The sequence below is a fragment of the Clytia hemisphaerica genome, unplaced genomic scaffold, assembly GCF_902728285.1.
Source record: "Clytia hemisphaerica strain Z4C2 unplaced genomic scaffold, Clytia hemisphaerica genome assembly, whole genome shotgun sequence".
Classification (NCBI taxonomy): Eukaryota; Metazoa; Cnidaria; class Hydrozoa; order Leptothecata; family Clytiidae; genus Clytia; species Clytia hemisphaerica.
Window position 1 is genome coordinate 780,101 of NW_027103774.1, and position 22,368 is coordinate 802,468.

Consider the following 22,368-nt stretch of genomic DNA (forward strand, 5'->3'; position numbering starts at 1 on the left):
TCGTGCAAAAAAACACCCCTTATTGATACTTTCGGATTTTCACTGAAATTAGCATTCGGCCAAAAAGAGAAAACACTTGAAATGAATTTTCGTGCTCGGTCGCTTCGCTTGTGAAATTTTCCAAAGATATTTCACTTTATAAGGGACGCTAACACTCCAACTTCGGAGAATTGCTTTTCCCGTTTACCCCTTTTCGACCGACCAACAAACAACGCTACTGGTTTTAATATATTGTCAGCCAGGAGCCTCGAAAATGGTTGGAAAAATGGACACTTCTATACTACACTCTAATACCATGTTTCAGACGTTACGGTTCTGTTCTGAAACGAGTGTGAACGTCCAAATTTGAAACGTCAAAAAAGAAGACGAAACAGATCGAAACGGTCTCGCTCCCCTTTTTTTCATCGGAACGGAACTGCTCCGTTTTCTTGCTCCGAAACGCTCATAAACCAATATGAACAAACTCGATCCGTACCGAAACTCATACCGGAGCGAAACAGAACAGTAATGTGTGAGCATGGTCTAAATAAGTAGCAGCTATAGCATGACTTTTTTTTTATGGACCTTTTCATCGAAAATACATCTGTAAGGAGTCTATAGATAACATTTGCAATGAACATTTTTGGTGAAGTAATACTCGTTCTTTCGGATCTTTCCATCGTGGGTATTTCCTCGTTATTAGCTTTACAGGATTTTTCGTCGATTGTCAATATACCTCTCTTCTTTTAAGTGCATTTAATTTTATTCCAGTTCGTAACAATTATACCAATTTTACGCAATCATATATGACATAACACTGAGCAATCAAAACATTAATTGTAATCAAGCATCCGAGCTTAGTAGCTAAATCAACAAAATCAACACAAACATAAACGCAAACACCATCAAGAAAAGTACATCGAAAGTTTTAGCGCAGATAACAAGCTTACTTTTGATGATTTTTTCAATTTCTTCTTTACGAGCTTTGTCTGCTCTTCTTCATCAGCTTCGTTGACGTGCTTTCTTTTTCGAAGTCAGACTTGTCGTTATGATTCAACCCTGTAAAACGGACTACGTTTTTGTTTGCAGCAACGTCTTCAAATCCATCTTCTTCATAAGGCCCATTACCGTTCGCGTATTTTCTTGCCGTGCTCCATCCATTGGCGTTTGCGAATTCCTCATCCCGTTTACGTACTCCAAGATAAATCGCAAGCCGGTTATAAACTATAGCCCGTGTCCACTTTCCAATACGGTTTTCAGCATTTGGCTCTTTAAAATGTAGGTTCAGTGTATAACACATAGCGAATACCATCAAGACCATTTCAATCATAACACAAGTGAAGAATATTCCAAGCATTGGAACTATTTCTGAATTAGCAGGAATCATGTCAGCAACAATCAACATGAAGACTGTCAATGCTAACATCAGAGTGACAGCAAAGGAGATTCGTTCACCTAAAAGATGACGAAAATTTCATAAATTTGAACATTGATTATTTTTCGATTGGCCGAAAACGTTCCTAAGAGCCGATATTTGACGTGGATAGCCCAGTAATCTAGAGAATTTAGACAGTCTTTGAATTGTTTTCACGGGGTCCACGGCAAGCCGTTGCTGCTATCTATATGAACTTTAATGTAAAACGTCAAAAAGAATGGGGATTCTAACCAGGAGCCCCTGGTTTCAGGCGCTGACGCCTTATCCCAAAGAGTTTCCATTCTAGACATTCGATGAACTTACCAGATTCAGCTGGTAGAAAGAAAGCCAGAAGTGTCAAAACACCAATAAAAATCATTGGTAGCAATAGATTCAATACGTAAAACAGAGGTTTCCGTTTCAACGTGAATTCAGCAGTGACATCAGGGTAAGGTTCAGGACAGCATCCGTAGTATAGTACGTTTCGTTTGAGGTATGCGTTTTCAATTGTCCATTCTGAATGCTCAGAGTATGATCCTAAAATATATTTGTGATATTCTTGACGTAATTAACGGAAGCATGAAAAGGAAGACCGGCTGTTTGCCACTAACTTTAAATTGAAAAAGTACACCGAATTACTTCGAATCTGGGAGGGGGTGCTTAGGCAAATGGAGGATACGGACGGGTATGTGCCGCCCATAAAGGTACCTTTTTTGGGCCTCTAAAGGACCACTAAGGGTTTAAAAAATCAGAAAATCAAATCTCACTCCCATGAAGGGTCGGAAAAATAGGAAAATTTCATTTTGGTCCCTAAAAACTTTCGCCCTTTTAACTTCTGAATCGATCGATTCCAACTTTGAAGGAATCCAAAGCCGGAGAAGATGATATATAAAACACTATATACAGCAACTCTATGCCGATTGATGAAAGATACACGTTTTTTTTTTATAAGAACGTCAAAAATTTTCGAAGCCTTCGGATGTTCTTAGTTTTTGGATCTGAAGCCTAAAAATGTTCTTAAAATATTCTTATTTTTAGCATTTTTTGAGCATTTTGATGTAATTTCTTAAGAATTGCATGTTTTAAGTCTCCAAAGCCTTAGAATGTTCTTAGAATGTTCTTAAATTTTTGGGCCTCGAAGCCTTATGTTCTTATATAGTTTGTTCTTATAAAAAAAAACGTGTAATACCGGGTGACCCACGAAAAAGTTCAGACGTTTCTCGACGTCTTGAGGCCGAACAAATGTCCCAAAGTGCTTGGAGTTTAGATATTTAGAAAGTAGATATTCTAACTTAAAATTTGAGCTATCACTTTTTAAATTTGACCAATTTGTTCTCTACTAATGAGCTTTTAAAGTCAAAATTCATATTTCGAAAAGCGTAAAAAACACGTAAAAAGGGGTATCAAATTTGGTATTTTTATACGTTTTTGATATACAGTTTTTGAAAAAAAATATGAAAAATCTACAAAAGCGCCAATTTTTATAAAAACTAGTCTTGTTTTAAACAAAAATTACTTTTAAAGGTGTTTCAACTGAAGAAAAATATAACATGTTAAATATTTTGCTGATTATCAGAAGCTACTTTCGTTTAAGACTAGAGATTAGGGTGTGTCAGTGAACTAATACACGCACTGATAATCAAATTTTTTGTTGGTCATTTATCTTTTATGAGGATACGGTTCACTGATTTGATACGATGAAAAATATCTGTTAAGGTACCTCTGGGAATTATATACAGGGTGTCCCTAATAAAAGTATCGAGTTTGAACATGCGATTGAGTAGAAAGTTTCAAGTGTGTATTCACAAAATTCTATTTTAACCTCTCCCTCTTTTTTCTTTGTCATTACGTAACAATAATGTAATGAGCCTATGTGATGGAGAACGTTCTTATATTTTAGCGATAACACACACAAACTTTTTTACTCAATCGCATGTTCAAACTCGATACTTTTATTAGGGACACCCTGTATATATATATATAAATCAATATAACTTATATCCATATGGGACTACTGTATTGAGAAATCGTGAGATCATATAGACTAGAGTCTACTTCTGGCTGAACTTTGCTTTTTGATAATTTTTTATGACGCTGAGTCCAGTGAAGTAGACTAGGAGCATTTGGTGAGGTCGCCATTTTGAAAAAAAAATGCTAAAAATCCAAATAACAATAAAACTACTTGGAGTTGAAAAATATAATCAAAAATGAAAAAAAAAACAGGATTAACAGATTTGCAATCCCTTATTCTCAAATAAAAATATTGCTTCATGCTGTTTTTACCTTCCAAAAACAACTAAAATCTGGCGGACTGTTTTACAGTCCGCCTAGGCAAAAGCATACTACCATATACTACCGGGCCACTTATCAGCGCCAAAAAGTCCATAAAAAAGCTCTAAGTGGACCCCGGGCTAGAGATCATATAGTTATTAAGGTTCCTTGGAAAATATATATTATATGTTAGCCATAAAGCTTCTATTCATACGGGAGTAATGTTAGAAAGAATTAGCTAAATTGTTTGTAACTATTCCCTAGTGTATTCATAAAAGAAAATACATTTTTCTTTTTCTAAACCGTGACTATACTCATAAAAAAAGCTTGAAAAACTCGAGAGAGAACTATACGGTACCGATAAAGTCATCCGACGAGAATAGATCAGCATCCCGAACTTGCAAGAACAGTAAAGGTTTGTGTTTCTCTTCAGTCAGATCAACAGCAAAGAGATTGGCTTTCTTGTGCGTCACGATTTTCTCTTCGGCTTTGTGATATTTGAACGGGAAAAAGAAACGCCAATTGAACATCCCTGAACCATCGTAAGACCTTAACGGGGGAATGTGAATAATGATATTGACAGCACTCGTAGCGTGGAATGATTGCACTGGTTAGGTTATTGGATCATTGAATTTTGACTACTTTAAGGTCAGAAATTTTCGCGGTCAGAAAATTTCACGAGTCACGCTATTCGCAAAATATTCCGTTTCTCGCGGGAATTTTTTTTTTGTAGATTCGACTTATTGAAATATTTTGCGGGAATTTAATTTCACAAATCATGAGAATAGTGTAAAAAAATGTTCCTGTTTTTTTTTTTTTTACTTTTTCAAATACTATCAACACATGTTCTATGAATGCAAGTACTTTTTTCGCGACAATTTAATTTCACGAATTTCAGCAAGTTCGGAAATTTCTAACATTAAAGTAAATCGAATGTTTATTCAGTTGCACAAAACCTTTTATTGGCAGTCGTTCATAGCTTCATTCATACTGGTTCATTCATTAACACATCCCACTCTCCCACACCATTATTTTTTATTCATTCATTCATTCATTCATTCATTCATTCATTCCACTCCATTCCACTCCATTTCACTCACTCATACCTGTAATGGACATCCGTTTCTTGCATATCCTCTCTGTTCCCTTCAACCCATCCTTTAATGAACTGATCACTACTTGCTTCACCAGTAATCAGATCTGTCTCATCTGCTAACACGTCAGATGTGTTCCAAATGGTGACGCGAAGTTCGTACTCAGTTGGCTTTCGTACCTACACAGTAAAAAAAGATTAAGAACAGTCCTTAGTTAGTTCAAAGTTAGTATTAAAATTATTTAGGCGTACAAACTTTCGAAAGGAAAAACTTTAGTGATTGTCGCGAATTTTAGCCCTTTTCGCGAAAGGAAATGTCCTAAGTTTTGCGATTTTTTAACCTAGCGAAAGTTTCTGGTCGCAAAAGTTTGTAGGCCTAAAGCATTTCAAATTAGGTATGCATGCTCTTGTAAATAGCGCTTTGTATAAAATTGAGATCAGAGAGATCCCACGGAAAATATAGCATGACCATTATAACTACTCTGCCCTATTGTACTGCATTACTAAAAGGCTTTCCACAAATGATGAATTCAATGATATCAAGATGATATATACCTCAATATTGACTGGTTCACCAGGCATAGTCAAATCCATTGGAAACATATAGAATACTTGACAAACTAATGTAAACAATTTTGTTGACATAACACACGTAATGTTATGTCACTTTGAATTGAAATTACCATTTCTTTCCTGTTTTAAGGGAATTTCAACAATTTTGAAAGTATATTTTTTATCGAGAAATTACCATGGCGTTAAAAAAGCCAACATTGAACAAAAATCGATTGTGATTTAATCATGAGGGTTAATATATAGATAATGAGTCGACAATTTTATTCTGATTGATCATTGGAAGACTAGAAGCAAACTGAGATTTAAAAAGAATAACACGTTACGATTAGGAACCTTGTATGGATCATTTTAACAGAATTTGAAAATCTAAGATGCAAATTAAAATTTCATATTTGATACACACTTGCAAAATTTCAAGTCAATCGGATAAACATTTCACTAATTTTCGTCCCCCCAAAGATGCTAAGAAGGGTTAAGGTCAAGTAACTTGGAACGACGATAAAAGACTGATGACAAATCTTTCGTGAACCTTACCTTCAGACAAATTATTTCGCATGGATTGAATTTAAATCAAAGTTATAAGATCTCCATTAAAAACTATTACCTATTCTATTTCGTTTGTTATAGAAAATGATGTGTACAAGAAGAAAAACACAACAAAAATCAAGACAAAAACAAATTACAACATTTAAAGTAACAATATATAAAACCAAAACTGAATATAAAACGCCCAAAATTCCTTCCTAAAACATCTTCTCGCTGAAGTTAGCGCTTGAAAGCACATATTTTATCGATCCCGGTCACAATCTCTCCTGGAAATGGAAGAGTATTTACGAAAAAACATCGGTAGAACTAGAGTAAGTAGTCTTGCGACCCCAGTCATAAGCGAACCGAGATCCGATTTAATGACTGAGACACTCAACATATATATGTGGCTAATGAAAAAAGATGAAAATTAAAATACATATACTATTTATAAAAATCTTTACCATAAAAATAATGCATTAGTTTGTCTTCATTTGAAGAAAATGTCCGATTTTACCAGAACGGGCACCTGATAAAAAGGAAAGATTAAATTTTTAGTTTGTTTGTGACTAGGTCAAGATAAAGTCTCACGCAAGACCGAAAACGTTAGACCTTATATCTAATAAACATAGGAGGGGTAAGATCAAAATGTAAAAAAAAACGAGAGGTCAGAGTAAGTGATTTGTTTTTATTGAGAATTTGTATATGTAGTTAAATTTAGTTATCCAGTTTATTTAGAGAATATGCTATATTACCTGTAGTGATGAGAGAATGCTACAATTTCTCCTGACTTCATTTATTTATTAAAAACGTAAAGTGAAAATATACTTACCATCCAATATAAGCTTGACAGAGGTTAGCATGTGAAGTGGCTTGTTGAATCAATAAATCAACTTGTGTGTCAACATCTATCGCTTCGTCTTTGTTGAAATCGCGCCCCGTCAATTTGTCACGGACACGGTTCACGATTTGTAACGCTCTCTTATTGACGGCTTCCGGTTTATTATTACTGTGTTCCGGATCTTGTGTCGGGTGTTCCGGATTGGTGACCTTTTTACCACGTGGACGGTCGTGCGTTCGATCCACGTTATCTTGGAATTCTAAGAAATCAAAGTAACAACAAAATGCAAGTAATTTCAAATATTGTCGAGCATTTTTTTAATAAAAGTACATACTAGCCTGGAAGTATAAAGGACATCATTAGCTTTTTAGTTTAGGTTGATTTCATACAATTTCGTAGGATTCCAGTCATTTTTGGAAGAAGCACAAGCCTACTATAAATACTCTTAATCTGTTGTTCGGCTGTTCTCTCTAAAGCATAATAGAAGGAGAATATGAGATTTAGAAGTGTCCAAAGTTCTTACCGTGACCTTCATTGTGCGTTGAATAAGATTCTTGTCTTCCTTTTGATCGTTTCTCCGCTGAAAAAGAAATGAACAAAACATTAATAGTGACCATTGACACTGTTTGCAGTGTGGGACCTAGTTACTTTGCTTTATACCTATTGGCTGCGTTTAGACCAGCCTGGCATTTGTAATTGCTTGCAGTATTCTTTTGAATTCTATTGTTTCGCGCAATTGTTCGGTTTGTCAAATGCCTAATGATGCCAGCGTGTTGGCATTTCGTTGGCATTTGAAATGCCATTTTGAGCAAAGGAATCCCCTTTTCTGGCATTTCAAATCAAATAAAGGAACCAAAACAAAGAGAAAAAATGACATTTTTGATTTTTTAAAGTATTTGCACGTTTTTTATTCAGTTCTTTCTATAGATTTTAAAATTTGCAAGATTTGCCATAGCCTAGCCCTACGGCAAAAAGTTTCAGTCTTAATGACTGCAGTTTTTGAGAAATTCCATGCTTTTCATTGTTTGATCTGTCAAAGTTGAACTTGAGGGAATCACCTTTTTAGTAATGACTCTAAAAAGATGATTCCTTAAATGCCATGACAGAAAATACAATGGAAAAGCTATCAAAATCGAATCCCTCATGAGCAAATGCCAAATTACAAATGCCAGTTGGTCTAAACGCAGCCATTGTATAAAGAAAAATCCCCAAGACTCGTTATCTTACTTGAAACAGAATCCTTTGTTCGTTCGATAGATGTTTGATTCCCAAAGGTAATGAAATAGGTAAGGGGTATTAAATGGAATTAAACTTAGTGAGAGCTATAGGTAGTAGCAAAAATAACGACTTACTATCAATCAAGCGCCATTTCAATAAAGGATCGTAAACGAAAGCTTCGAGTACGGCCATCAAACTGTCTTTGTTTTCACGTAAAACACGCATGACACTTTCACACGTCATACGATAGTTGCCGTCAATACCCGTCACCTGAAAGACATCAATTTTTCACTTTCAATTCTTTTATCTAAAAATAACACTTATTTATAAAATGTCTTGGCTCAGACTTAAGTCTTTAAACAATAGCTTTATCTTTAGCTGCGATAGCTAATAAAGGACAAGGATTTCAAGCCATTCCCAACATTACAAGCTTTGAAGGATGCATAAATAATGTATTGCTGCAATTCGCCCTTTAAAGTTTACCAAGATATTGCTGCTGTATGGCTAACTATGTAATATCCCGTATGAAGTTAAACAAACAAACCTCCATAGCGTTCGTCAGCATTCTGGTCAAGCGGAATGGGATTTTCTCGGGAAACTTTTCTCTCGTCATTGCAACCTAAAAATGGTGAAAGTGAAGATTAAAAAAAGATCGTAAAATTAAGTAATAAATTGACACAAAGATTCTTTCTCAGGATATAATACCGAGTTTATGTATGTTTGTTTTTCTGAGACGGAGTTTATTTGTCTTACTGAAGACGACGGTAAATGAGCACTTTTATCGTCCTCCATTTTGCGGGTCAAAAGTGCGGGTTGTTCCAAATCGCTTCAGTCACTTTACTGTCTTCAAAAGTGCAAATACATAAGCTCGCTCATATGAGACATTTTAAAGTAAACGACATAAAAATACTTTTGACAATACTTTTAACGAAAAAATACAATATAAAAGTATATTTGGAAAAAAAAATTCTCACTTCGAAGCAATCACCGAAATCGATATGTAAAATCTTTCCAGACATTCGATCCAACATCAAATTCGAAGGATGCCTGATAAAAATAAAAGAAGTGTAAGGTAGGAGTGATGGTTGAGGGAGCAAAAGCGTCAGGGGTCAACGTTTGGAAACCCCACTCCTCCTAGTCTGTAGGACAAAGACGATACATCCCTGATTTTATTTGGGAACAAGCGTATTATTTCGATTTCGAACTCGAACGCGCACGGGGAACACAAATTTGTTCGGGTTAAGGAAATTTCGACTCATTTATTAGGGACTATAAGGCAGTGTTAACTGAAGGGACTTAAGAAAACTTCGTTCGAATTAAAAAGACTCTACGGTACAAAAAAGTTGAGTTATGGGGTGACGACTATATAAATTCGAGTTAAGGATACATTCGAATTATAAAGTTTCGAATTATAAAAACTCTACTGTATGTAGTAATGGGAGACAAATTTGTAACAAAATTGTTGTTTACCTGTCACCTAATCCAAGAACGTAACCCACCATTGACATCACAGCGAGCGACCGCGTGTAATTTAAACGGCGGTCATACCAAACCTATTGAAAGGTTAATATTAAAGGTATAAATAACATAATTACAGATCGAAAAGAGTTTCGAAAACCACAGTTGACGCTCTCTAATTCGATCTTCAAGGGGAATTGGATTTCTATCGTATAAGGGAGCCTATCAAATAATAGAACACCAAATTAGAGAACGTCAACTGTAATTCAATCAAACACGACTGTTTTCCGAAACTAAAGCTTTTATTGAATCAGTAAATATTTATCATCCAATCACTGTTAGAACAATAAACTTACCTCAGAGCTTGGACTCTTCAGCCAGAGTACTTTCGCTAAATCGTCACCCTGTGTTGTGTTCAAAGCATGTTCGAAAACCTCCACTTTTTGAATCAGCGTCAAATGTTCATAGTCGGGCGTCATTTTTAACATGATTCGATGTTCGATGTTCAACATAATCTTCTTCTTTTCACGATAGTCTCGAATAAGAGTGTGCAAAGTATCGGAATGTGGTACCCATCCGATTAATCCCGAGTTTGTTGATAGCGGAATAACCGGGTAACGTTGAATACTAAAAATTGTCAATTAGTATGGTTTGAAAATAGGAGATTTGAGCCCCAACAAACTATAATGGACAACAAGGTCACAACAAGTGAATCTATGTGAAATTTTGTTTGTCTTGTCTCTCTATAATTTGATCTTTAAGGTAATGGACCAAAAGTTTTATTTGAATTATAGAAATATTCGGATGACGAAAATAATTTTTACATAACCTTTCGGGTTTGAGAGAACCAATCTTTTAGTTCGAATTACAAAAAGATTCAAATAATAAAGAATCGAATTAGAGAGAGTTGACGTTCTTACCTTAAATGTCGTTTGAAAGTAACCGAGTCGTTGGCTAACAGTGTATTGACAAGACCAAAGAGTTGCATGACACGTTCGTCTTGTCGCAAATCTTCGTGGCCTTTCAGTAAGAACATGAATTCTGCACCGTTGCTTCCTATAATGGTAAAAAATATGGGTACAAAGGTTATCATTCTATAGAAATCACAGTTTCGGGGCATACGAGTTTTATTGACGGAGTTGTCTTCATCATATAGTTCATACCAATGAAGTATAAGCCCGAAGGGCTAGAAGTCAATCTCCATGGTAGGATTTGAAGCCAACAAATCCTACCAAAGTTGCGCGGCCTTGAGCGGCTCGCCTGTTTTTTACACAAATGAAAGATTGAAACTAAAATTTACTGCTAAATTTCTAAAAAAATATCAATCGTAAACAAAGGAATTGCTAGATTCAATCTGTCGTCAAAAATGCGGCGCATTTTTTAAGGCTTCACTTTTTCTTGCCTGAGAAAGGTTAGAGATTGAACTCTAGCCCTTCGGGCTTTAAACTCAATGGTTCATACCTAAAGTTGGAGATTTGGCAACACGAGTCAAATACCATTATTGTAGTTTCCCCGTTTAAAAACTATTTCACCCACATTGACAATTGCTACCATGAAGGCCGGGGTAAACGATTCCAACATTTTATCCAACATACCAATTTCTCTCTGTTGGACGGAATGTTGGACACGTTTACTCGAATGCAAAAATCGGAAAATAATAACAAATTATGTTGGCAGAAGAAAATAAGTGTTGGATGGGAGTTTGATCGTCATCATACATTTTGTCCAACATCTATTCCTTTGTTTTCTCTCTCGATTCTTGTGTTGGATAGAGAAGCTATTAGATCGAATATTTTTGTTTGGAAAATCTGCCGTAGGTAGGGTGCAGACCTTAAGGGTATGTTTTTCAGGAAAGTGCACTGTAAGGGTGAAAAAAAGTGAGGCAAAAGTTTTTGGTCTGACAATTTTGCCTTATTAAATTACAAAACAATGCACCGTAAGGGTCGATTTTTGCTTAGATTTTCTCTGCACTGTAAGGGTCCAATTGTCAGACTGTCAGATGTCGGCATGACAGCACTGGTTATAAAAATCCTCTGCAGACGCCATTATTAATTTGAAAAGAATGAATTAAAAAACGAATGAATGAACACCCATGTTGGATGAAAACGATGTTGGACACTGTGGGTAAACGATTTTAAGGAGATCCAATATCATTCCAAAATTCATCCAACATTTGACCAACATTTCAATTTCTATGTTGGATTAAATGTTGAAATCGTTTAACTCACAGTCTTTAGGGTACCATTTTTAAATAACTCCGACCAAAGATTTTGCTAGGCCAGGATCGAGAAACTTTGCCCAGGGTCCAAGTTCAGTGGTTTTGATAAGTGAGAGATCTTGACATGCTCGAAACGGCGTGATACAAAAACAGACTTAAGAACTATTTTCTTACCAGTAATGCTCAACTTTCTTGGTCTTTGTTTTGAAGTGATGACATTGAGAGTAGTACTGATAGTTTTGATTTTTGTGATGGGTTTGCCAGGTTCGTAAGTACCAGGGACAGCTAGTTCCAGGTCTTTACATTCCAACAGTTTCGGTGAAGCATATTGCAATTCGATAGATGTTAGCTGTAAATTGAAACATAAGAATTGATTTAAAGTAAACTAAAGGAAACTCATTCTAAGTGATTTCAGTGATGTTATTTGTGAAACTAAAATTTTTGCAGGAGACTTTTTGCCAAAGTTCTCCCCTTTCTCCTAGAGAGTTTTCAGATTATGTACTAGCATAAGAAAAATTGCTTTTCGTGGAACAAATATCGTGGTACACACAACCCAAACACAAGAAAATTAGACATGATTTTACTGCTATCAATCAGATTTCATTCTTAAGGTTTAAAGAGGATACCTGAGGTAGTTGTTTAGAGATTCTTCTGAAGACGTGATAATACAAATCCCAGGCTTGCGTCAAATCTTTATCATTCTTCGTGTTCTGGTATTTACGACACCAATCTCTTGCTTCCATCAAATCACGACCGTACGCCTGAAGTAATAGGGTTGAAAACAAGATAGATGGTGAATCGGAAAGCCAAATGGCACAGTTTAAACTAAAACAAGCTAATGCGTTAAGAGCTGTTCTCAATTATTCCTCAAAAGTGAGCGAAGATAAGACATATTTTGGCAGTAGCTTTTCCAAATCAATCAATACGCGTTGGCAAGCGTATCGGTAGCTTGTCTATTCAAACTTTTTCACCACCTGGTCTTCTTAAATTCATTTGTATTATTCAAAAATTGAAAGGTAGCGCATGCGTATTTTATCAATTCAATGATTGCCAAGAATTTGCCGACCATGGGTTTACACGATTAATTACGTCAGTTTAAAAAAAATCATCTTCTGACGTATCTTTCCAGAAAATATTTGACGTCAATTATTTTTCATTCAATTGAAAAGTTCTTTTCAAATATTTATTCTGTTGAATCAAGTCGCAGAAAGTCTTGAAAAATGTGTATTTTGAGTAAAATAAAAGTCTTCGGTGAAAACTCGAACGTTTCAAGTAAATCTTTGTTCAAGATTGCTTCTGAGACAAAGGTCGATATCACTCGTGCAAAAGTTTTCACCGCAAAACGCAAATCAGTCGTCGATTTGCATTCAAAAGTTGAATCCCGAGATGAATTTCAACAAATCGGAAAATCCAAGAATCCTCGTGCAATGGCATTTGCATTGGAGAATTCAAACATAAACAAGTTGAACACTGGACGTTCTCGAATCAATTTGAAGTTGTACCATCGTGTTTTGAAAGCTTCATACAAGAACGCTATCTTCAAATCTCAACCTTTCACTGAGACTCTTGTTGTTATTAAAGCAAAACGCCGAGACGCGAATGATCTCATTCAACAACGTCCACTTCCTTGTATCGAAATTGGTAAATCAACAGTCTACAAATCTACAGATGACAAAGTCTTCAAAGATTTAGCAGACTAGTTCACCAATAAAATGACAATTTCATCAGATGTCCACTCAGGAGAAACCAAAGTCAACAAGTTATTCACACCAACCGATTTGTCACTAAAACACTTAATGGTGCTGAAATCAAACGTCTCAAAAGGACGGAAGAGAAAATCTTTGGCAAATGTTGAGCATGATGATGAAAATGAAGACTTTGAGCAACTCTTCAAACGTCTACGCATTAGAACATAAAAAAACTTCTTTTTCTTGCAAATATAACATCTTTAAACGCAAAATACGTTGTTTTTCTTCTTTGCCTTGAATTTCGCTACTTTTAGGGAACTACTATTGAATTCAACTTTCTAGGAACGTCTTCTAGGATATCCTAATATGATTTTTCGCTATTTTGTTAAGATCTTTCTTATAATAAAAAAAACATTAGAAGCAGAAAGGAAAAGTACCTGTTGGAAAGATATTTCATTGAGTGTTTGAGGGCCATTCTCCATGATCTGATGTAAAGGGTCCAACACGGCAAACATTCCTTTCACGTTACGTTCACCAAAATATAACCGAGATGCTTCTTCTTCCAGTCCTTCAGCCCATAATTCATGCCACAGAATAGCAACTCGGATCAACTCTTCGCTTACCATCATAGCCTGTTCTACCAACGCTAGACTGTGCTCGCGTAGATTACAGAGGATTTGTTCGGCAGCGTTTCGGCGATCAGCACTGGCTGACTTCGAAGCGACGGTTAACGGGTAGATCAAACCCTGTAAATGAATGTAATGTGAAAACAAATGTAAGTTAAAAATATGAAGTATAAAAGTATAAGTTATTGAACTAAAAGAAACAACGAAACTAAAGATTGTGAGATTCTGTCACCTGAGGATGTTGCTTTCCGACGTCGGATAAGAGTTGATGGATCAGTCGACCAACCATTTGTCGTGGTGTATCGATACGCGCTATCAACTGCGGGATCACCTGCGTTCAAATTAAATAAAAATAAAGTCAATCTATACGCATAGTAGACCAGTAAAACACAGTTGTGTAATACGACGTTTTGACCCGTCTTTATCAAGTTTTATTAAATAAAAGGTGTTCGAGTGATGAAAAACTTTCAAGTAATAAATTCGTATCCGAGTTAGAGATTGGGGTAAGGTGGCCTAAGCCTCCATCCCGATGGAGAGGAGCATTTAACATATAAACCACTAGGTGAATTTTGAAAGACAATGAAATCGAACCACTTAAAGCTCAATTACACTAAAACATACCTGAAGCCAGTTATCAATATGAATGGTTTTTAATCCATCCACAAGTGCTTTGTGCACGTCATCGTAATGTCCAAAATCGAACCACAACGTCAACAATCTATAGGACGAACAGAAAAAGGTAGTTTAGGCTATTATAATGAGATTACTTTAAAAATTAATGACTTACTTCTAATGCCAATGGTACTTCCAAAAGTTCGTGGTACAAAGACTAAGTTTGACTCATGACGGCGAAATGGGAAACCATTACGCTATATTAAGTTTCCAATCTCTGTCAATATTTTTAAATCGTTAACAAGTAGTATTAATTATTAAGTCCTAGAGAATTCTTGGTACTTCCAAAAGTTCGTGGTACAGTTTGACTCATTACGGCGAAGTGGGAAACCATTAACATTACGCTATATATTTACAATTTCTGTCAATTTTGAATCGTCAACAAATATTATCAATTATTCGGTCCTAAAGAATTCCTGTTGTTATGATGAAATAATTCCAAACAGTGAACTGACCTCAGAGTGTCTTGGAGCGAATTACCACGTGACAAGGAAATGGAATGGAAGAAACCTTTGACAGCAGGTACTGTATAATTATGCACCGTCGCATCCAACGGCTACAATAAAACAAAACAAAGTTACTGTTCGGACGTACCAAAAAAAACAATAAATTGAATAGCAGTGAAGGTAATTTTTGAAGGAGAAAATGTCCTTTGAAATATGATAACAATCTCAGCCAGAATGTTTCTTTCTTCTTTGATTTAGAAAACTGTCTACAATGCTTGACAAACTAAAGAGTCCGAATAAAATCAATGCGAATTTGTTGGTGTTTCAAAACCGAATGTAAACTTCAGACATAATATCGATTCTATACAACTAAATTCTCCAGACTCCTTCCATTTTGTTTAATTTTGAGGCAGGATTTCCTTATTGAAGCCTGGCTTAAACACTCGCAATGACGAGGAAATTTAAAGAATGGCACGATACAAACCTGAGGTTTTCTTGGTGATCCAGGAGGACTGGAAACGGCTGGTGTAGGAGGTGCAATGGGTGTATCACTGTTTTTGTAATACAAAACACTCTCATAATTCATCAAAGCCCACGAATGCCACGCCTAAAACAAATATGTAACGGAATAGAATCGTATTATATCGAATATAATTTTTGCGAACGAATCAGTATTGAATCAGCTATTACATTTGACTTTTATATTCAAACCGTAAAATTCATAATCAACTTTATCCTAACTGAAACAAAGCAAATACTGTCTCAGTAAAGAAAGCAAAATGAGAAATAAAGTTGGGTCTCTATCATTCGTAAACCGAGGGAGAGCCAGTAATCGTACGAGATATGGAGAATTAAAGCCAAGAAAAAACATAGCCCGACGAAATTCACCAGGGAACAGAAAAAGCGTTCGAGTGAAGGACAAGTGGTGAAAGTAAACTCTATATCGTTTCAGACGGAAAATAAACTTTACACAAACAAATGAGCCAGTATTATTTTGAAATTTTGCGATGGAATAACTTTGTACGCTGAAGGAGAGTTAGATGTACCTTGTAACTTTTGTCAGCGTATTTGGTTGCGGTGGCATGATATTGCAATATATGTGGGATGGTATTCGAATTGACCCCTTTGACCCCTTCTGTTATTGTCATCCATTCGCCAAGTTTCATGTGACATCTTAATTAAAATAAAAGCATGAATTATTTTGAAAATATTGATCAACGGTTAGTGCGGTTAGGGCTTTTCCATGAACTGACAAAAAGAGATTTTCGTTGAGAGATCTTGATGGACATGTTTTTTTTCTGTGAGAATAATGCGATCCTGGTATAGGGGTAGACACTTGCTTACTAAAAAAAACATGTATGTATTTTTAGGCGAACATAAAAAAAGTATTTCCGGCATGCGGGTGAAGGAAAAAAGCTCTCATGCTATTTTTGGTAACTTAAGATCATTGAAATAGAACCTTAAGGAGAACTTTTATGTACAAACAGTACGAAGTAAGCACTGAATACTAATGTATCAACTACTAACGAACAAAGCGGGAATATCTAACCAAACGACGTTTGATAGCTTGAACGGTCAACTTGATTTTCTTTATGATGAACCGTATTGATGAATTCATAGTCTGCGGCCGTGTCAGAATTTTTTTTTCATCCGGCCGGTTTCCGTTACTTTCGCCTTATATAGTCTAAAAACTAAAAGCCACTACATAAGAAATAGGCTGTAGAGTCTCTAGGTCTTAGAAACTTAAAAATGAGGAATGTCGTACTTAGCAAGAAGGCTGATGGTTTCGTTTCTCTTCTTTTCAGATTCATCATCAAGATCACCAAGTGGTAACACTTGTGGAAGGAGAGTGGTTCGAACAAAGTATTGCAGGTGTTTGAAAGCCTCTTGCTGTAGAAAAAGGAACAACAAATATGTTCTAAAAATTTACAGTTCGCACAATTTCAAGCACTGAAAAGATAACATTAAAAGTAATGTCTTGAAACGAAAAATAAAAATATTTTTTTTCGGTTTTTACCCAAAATCTTCCATTTTTAACTTCCCAGAAGGAATGTTTCTAAGATCAAACTTACACGTTGTCCAGATTTCCACATGTGCTTCATAAAAGCGAAAGTGACCATAGGGTACGTCGACGGGATGGGTTTGTCTTGGTTCAAATACGGATCCGCTTCCAGCAATGTCACAAGGGTTTGTTGAGATAAACCCTGAAAAAAATGGGTTGAAAATATTATCAGAATTTTAATGTAAAGAGTCCCCTAAAGACTTCGTGGAGAAAATTCGTGAACGTGTTAAGTAAAGTTTGTGGTGTCTTTAAGAGGTTCGCAATTTCCGAAAGATTAAGAGATGATAAATGGCTAGGAGCGGCTAGGAGCGGCTTCATAAGTGTAAAATTTCTTGCAAATGGATATCGCAGCCTTACCAATTGGCCAGACTTTCTGCACAAGCTTGCATATTTGAGCCAAGTTTTCATGTCTTCTTGTGGAGTCAAGACCAGCGAGTGCACTTGCAGGATACGGTGCCACTCCTCCACGTTGGCTTGACAACCTTGTAACCGGTTCCACCAGGCCGATTTGATGGCTTTGCGGCGCTCAGAAACCAGCTTGTATTGAATAACTTCTTCGAGTTCTGACAACATTTGTACGTTCACCATAGCCTATGAAAGTCAGGTTAAATGAAAAAGAGGGGAAATTTGACTTCCAAGCCGGCACACATGATGAGAGATATTTAAGTCCTTCCTCTTGTATGCTGATAACAACTTCACCACTTCACAATAAACGTTATTTCAATAGAAATCTAACATTACATAAACGCCAAAATGTCGTTATATTTAATGTATAGTGTCATTTGGGTATTGAAAACTGTCTTCATAAAACAAGATAAAGAAATAACAATGGAAGGGGTAGAATGACCAACTGCAATTACTTATGTTTCGTACTCACATTGTAAGCTCTGTTGTAGGATTCTCCGACCATAGCCGTCAATTCAGTATCCAACATGTCTCGAGCATTATCGATACACTGAAAGAAGAATGATAAGATGGAATAGGATGAAAACTTATGAACAACCCCCTCCAGCAGACTCATACTAGTAGGTATACAGTACTGAAAATGCTAGGGCGCTAAAATTATAGGGCTGAGAGCGGTTATGGCAAACCAAAAACAAATCCAGAGATATTTCGATGCTAATCTAAGGGATGCTTTAAAATTGGCCTAGAAACGCGGAGGGAATTTGACACTCCAAAAATGACTGCCTAAAAGAAAGGGCGTAAAAGATTAGTAGGCATAGCCCAATGAGTCTACTTACCACTTTGACTAAAGGGCCACAAAACTAATCCCCAAGACTTACACTTTGTGCTCTGACGAATTGATTTTTATGGATTTGTAAGACAGCTCTGAAGAAAGCTCCTTCGAAAGTATCTCAGAACGTCGTGGACAAATTGATGTTTATAATAAGAATTGGCTTAAGTTTTTATTTCAAACTCAGAGTGTGCTCCATGACAAATTCCAAGCCAATCTTTAGTGTAATAAGATTTTGGGTCATTTAACTTATAAGCTACATTGATAGATATACACGCTTCTGTATCGAAACAAATCCATCTTCCATATCCAATAGTGTTAGTCAACAATGAAACATGAAAAATGAATCAAAATGGAGTTTTCCTGTATTGGTAACCCCGATGTGTTTCCACCGTGGGAACTCTTTATCAAAAAGCAGGTGAACACGCAGTAAAAAATAATGATAAACTTACCCAGACCCCAAGCAGCGGAAGCAGCAGTTCTTGCCATTTTATGTCGAACATCATCGCTTACCGCTGACCATTTCTCACAAGCCAAATTGTGTAATTCACCCCTAAAAAGGTTAAACATGTATACATAACATTTTAATCTTTAATGCTTGAAAAGTATTATAAAAGCGGAATAGACGTTACTGCGTGAAAGAAAATTAGAGTATTAGATCAGTTGAGTAGATTGGGACCTGACAGCTAGGTGTGATGCATCAGATTTTCCGGACGATCTTACCATTTTCCGAGCGCTTCCAAACACCGCATACGGCCTAACAAGATTTCATGATCGTCAGGGTGTGTTGCATGTTTCTTATCGTAAGCATTCAATGCGTTCTCCCATTCGTGAAGTTTCTCGTACCATCTTTGTTGCACTTTCTATTGGATAGTAATATGGAAACATTGACACTTTCTACTATAGTTCATAAGAAGTATCGTGGTATTCATGTTTTATACGGAAATACTCGAAAGAACCGGTTATTTGCATTTTAACAATAAAACTAGTGATACTTTTATGGACCTACTTGGTTATGCATTTAACACATATATAATTGATATCTACGTGAGCGTGACCATTAAACAATCATTCAGAACACTAATAGTGACGATCTATTAAAATTAGTCGTTTGTTTCTTATAAAAAACCGTTTAGAAACCAAAATTTCATGCTCTATAAATATTCTTTCATATTCAAGACATCGTGAGCAAAAAAAACTTCGATCTCATCAAAATATTGAGTAATTTGGCTAAGAACATTAATGTATGCTTATTAATAGTGATTCTGATAGATAAAGATGCGTTTTTTGAGCTGAAAAAATCGTTTTTTACAAATATCTGCTTGAGCCATCTTTAACTACTTTCATTAAAAAAAAAATAGAAAAAATTAATGATCCAATTTTTAAAGTCCAAAAAACCGTTAATCGTTTGTTGGCCCAAATTTGCCCAAAAACATTTTTTTTCGAAAATTGGGCTCGGTCACATTCGAGGGTTTATAGTTACACATCTTTGTGCAAAAAATAATTAAGAATGAAACAGGCAATCTCGAGAAAAGCTAATACCTAAGTAATTGATAATGTGCTTATAAAAAATATCGAATTTGGCCTGTTTTTCTACAAAAACACGCCAAGCAGCCTAAATTTCATGTCTAAACACACATATTCTTCAAAAGTAAGCCCTCATGAGCAAAAAATACATCTATCTCATAAAAATAATTGAGTAATTTGACTAAGAACATTGATGTATGCTTATTAATAGTGATTCTTATAGATAAACATGCGTTTTTTGAGCCAAAAAATTTTTTTTGCAAAAATCTGCTTGAGCCATCTTTTACCTATGATGGTACCCTACTTTCATACAAAAAATCAGATAAAATTAATGATTCAATTTTTCACAACCCGTTTTTTAGCCGTTTTTTGGCCCAAATTTGCCTAAAAAATTTTTTTTCCGAAAATCAGGCTCCGTCACATTCGAGGGTTTATAGTTATGCATCTTTGTGCAAAAAATCAGAAAAAACTAATGAGCCAATCTCGAGAAAAGCTGGTAACTAACGAACGAACGAACGAACGGACGAACATACAACGGTTAATTTATAGGACCTCCAACGGGGTAGGTCCAAAACTAGTAGAATACGCCCAGGCTATTTCGCGTGCTTCCGTACACAAGATTACGTCATGTATATCATGAACACAGCGGAGTCTCCATAATTTGAGATATGAGACAGAGACACGAGACTAACAGTCTATCGAGACTCAGGGTCGGCTACCTGAATTGATTAACCTCCAGAAACATTCGAGTACAAGTGGTTCGAGTTATGAAGATTGGTGTACTTTTATCCAGACTCATTTACCATAAGGGAAGAAAATTTGGCGGAAATTTAATTTGGCGGACGGAAAGAAAAATTAAATTTAGTGGGAACTTAATTTGACAAATTTTGGCCGATCCGAATATACTGAATTACTGCTTATTACTCCTATAAGGAGACTTAGTGTACCAAATCTCATTTAGTTATGAGCACTACTTAAGGAGATACAAAGCAAATTAGCCAAAATAATCCCGATTTTACAAAAGTTCCAATGAAAGATCACTGTGCAGCACAAAACTTACATAATCGACCTTGGAGTTTCTCTTGGCATACATCAGAACACCATTAGCCGCTTCAGGATTCTGTAGTTTATTGTTGATACTAGTAATAGAAGGGAAAAATTCAGAGCTGATAATAGGTGACAAGAAATGGGAATGAACATAATAGGCAAAGGTAAACGACGATCACCTTAGTACCGCCGTTTTGAATGAGATTCCGCTCCCAGGTTTAAGATTCTGATGACTTTTCCGGAATTTTTCAGCCACCTTTACCGGAATAGCCGGCTAAGGATTTGGAAAGGGTACGGAAACTAGTGAAACATGTTAACTTTTCAAAGCTCATTTTTTATGCACTCGGAATTCTGGCCTTTTACCACTAGACAAGATTCTTAGAATAAGACTCCAGTGCCATTGTCGTAAACTCGCGTTAACGCACCCATGCAAGATATTAACGAAATCAGTATTCTAGAACAGGTATATAAAACAAACATTCGAAAAAACACACTTAAATAAATACCTGATCAATGATTCGAGGACTTCCGTAGTGACACCTTGTTTGAATTCTTATTCTTTGTAATGGAGGGCTTTGGCGTACGCGCTACACTTCGATGCACATTCACCGAGGAGCGCGATACTCAATGAAAACGTACCCTAGAAATAATACAGATTAGAGTTTCGGATGGATAGAAAGTCTTGGCAAGTCTTGCAAAGAAGAGCCTAATATTTGTAAAGTTTGCAAAAGACAAAATATTTTATTAGCTTGTCTTGGGATCAACCTCATTTCTAACCTGAAATGTTTTTACTTTATGATTTATGTTCAAGGTCCGAACTCACGAAAATGTTCACATTCAGTTAATATTTCGGGTTCAGGAGTTCGATGGGTTGGGTAGATTTGATAATTTGTGGTGACGTCGGTTTCATTTAAAAGCAGATAATTTATTTGACGTCAAAAAATTAACGAAAAAGAAAATTGAAAGAAGTTGTAAAAAAAAATTAAATATGTAATTGGTGAAGTATGTATAATGGACACGGCTAATTTTACATAGAACCAAATTACTATATGGCAACTTTATTCCATACATTCATTAGTGATCCAAGACAACAAAAGAAAGCTTACAAGGGACGGCCTCACACAATTATATTCTACCGGTCGATTTTCAAAACTCTTCAAGCAAACTCAGGTAATATTTTTTTCTCAATCATCGCTTTAAACGTTCTTGTAAGCATGTAAGTTGGACTAAGTGCCCACGATAGATATGAATAAGCCGACAATAGGTAAACAGGGCAATAATGTTGACGTTTTTATTATTGTCATCGTTATTCAAATATTTTCTATCATAATTGGTAAAGCAGCGAGCATAACACCAAAAATTTCCGTCGTCTAGAAATTAAAACACATACTAATAAAGGTTTTATATTTCTATAATAATAATTTTTTGGTCAAAGAAGAAGCCTATAGCTTACTGATTTTGAAATATTTCAAAAAG

The 22,368-nt window shown here is 35.8% G+C and overlaps 2 protein-coding genes across 2 annotated transcripts; both read right to left on the reverse strand.

The window, feature by feature from the left end:
• Positions 1-955: 955 nt before the first annotated feature.
• On the reverse strand, positions 956-3,328 carry LOC136806148 (neuronal acetylcholine receptor subunit alpha-7-like). Its single transcript, XM_067062715.1, has 3 exons — positions 3,319-3,328; positions 1,718-1,930; positions 956-1,434 (listed from the first exon to the last, which is right to left on the reverse strand). The coding sequence occupies exons 1-3, from the start codon at positions 3,326-3,328 to the stop codon at positions 956-958; spliced, it is 702 nt and encodes a 233-aa protein (XP_066918816.1).
• A 2,946-nt stretch (positions 3,329-6,274) lies between these two features.
• On the reverse strand, positions 6,275-21,662 carry LOC136806149 (serine/threonine-protein kinase mTOR-like). Its single transcript, XM_067062716.1, has 26 exons — positions 21,658-21,662; positions 20,906-20,984; positions 19,042-19,181; positions 18,771-18,871; positions 18,368-18,438; positions 17,962-18,039; positions 17,442-17,675; positions 17,095-17,226; positions 16,788-16,912; positions 16,069-16,195; positions 15,507-15,629; positions 15,032-15,132; positions 14,526-14,622; positions 14,137-14,235; positions 13,716-14,024; positions 12,217-12,351; positions 11,765-11,939; positions 10,293-10,428; positions 9,729-9,999; positions 9,385-9,467; positions 8,889-8,961; positions 8,459-8,533; positions 8,049-8,184; positions 7,220-7,276; positions 6,688-6,955; positions 6,275-6,384 (listed from the first exon to the last, which is right to left on the reverse strand). Exons 1-26 carry the CDS (start codon positions 21,660-21,662, stop codon positions 6,369-6,371), a joined length of 3,246 nt encoding a protein of 1,081 aa, XP_066918817.1. The 3' UTR covers positions 6,275-6,368.
• Between the last annotated feature and the right edge of the window lie 706 nt (positions 21,663-22,368).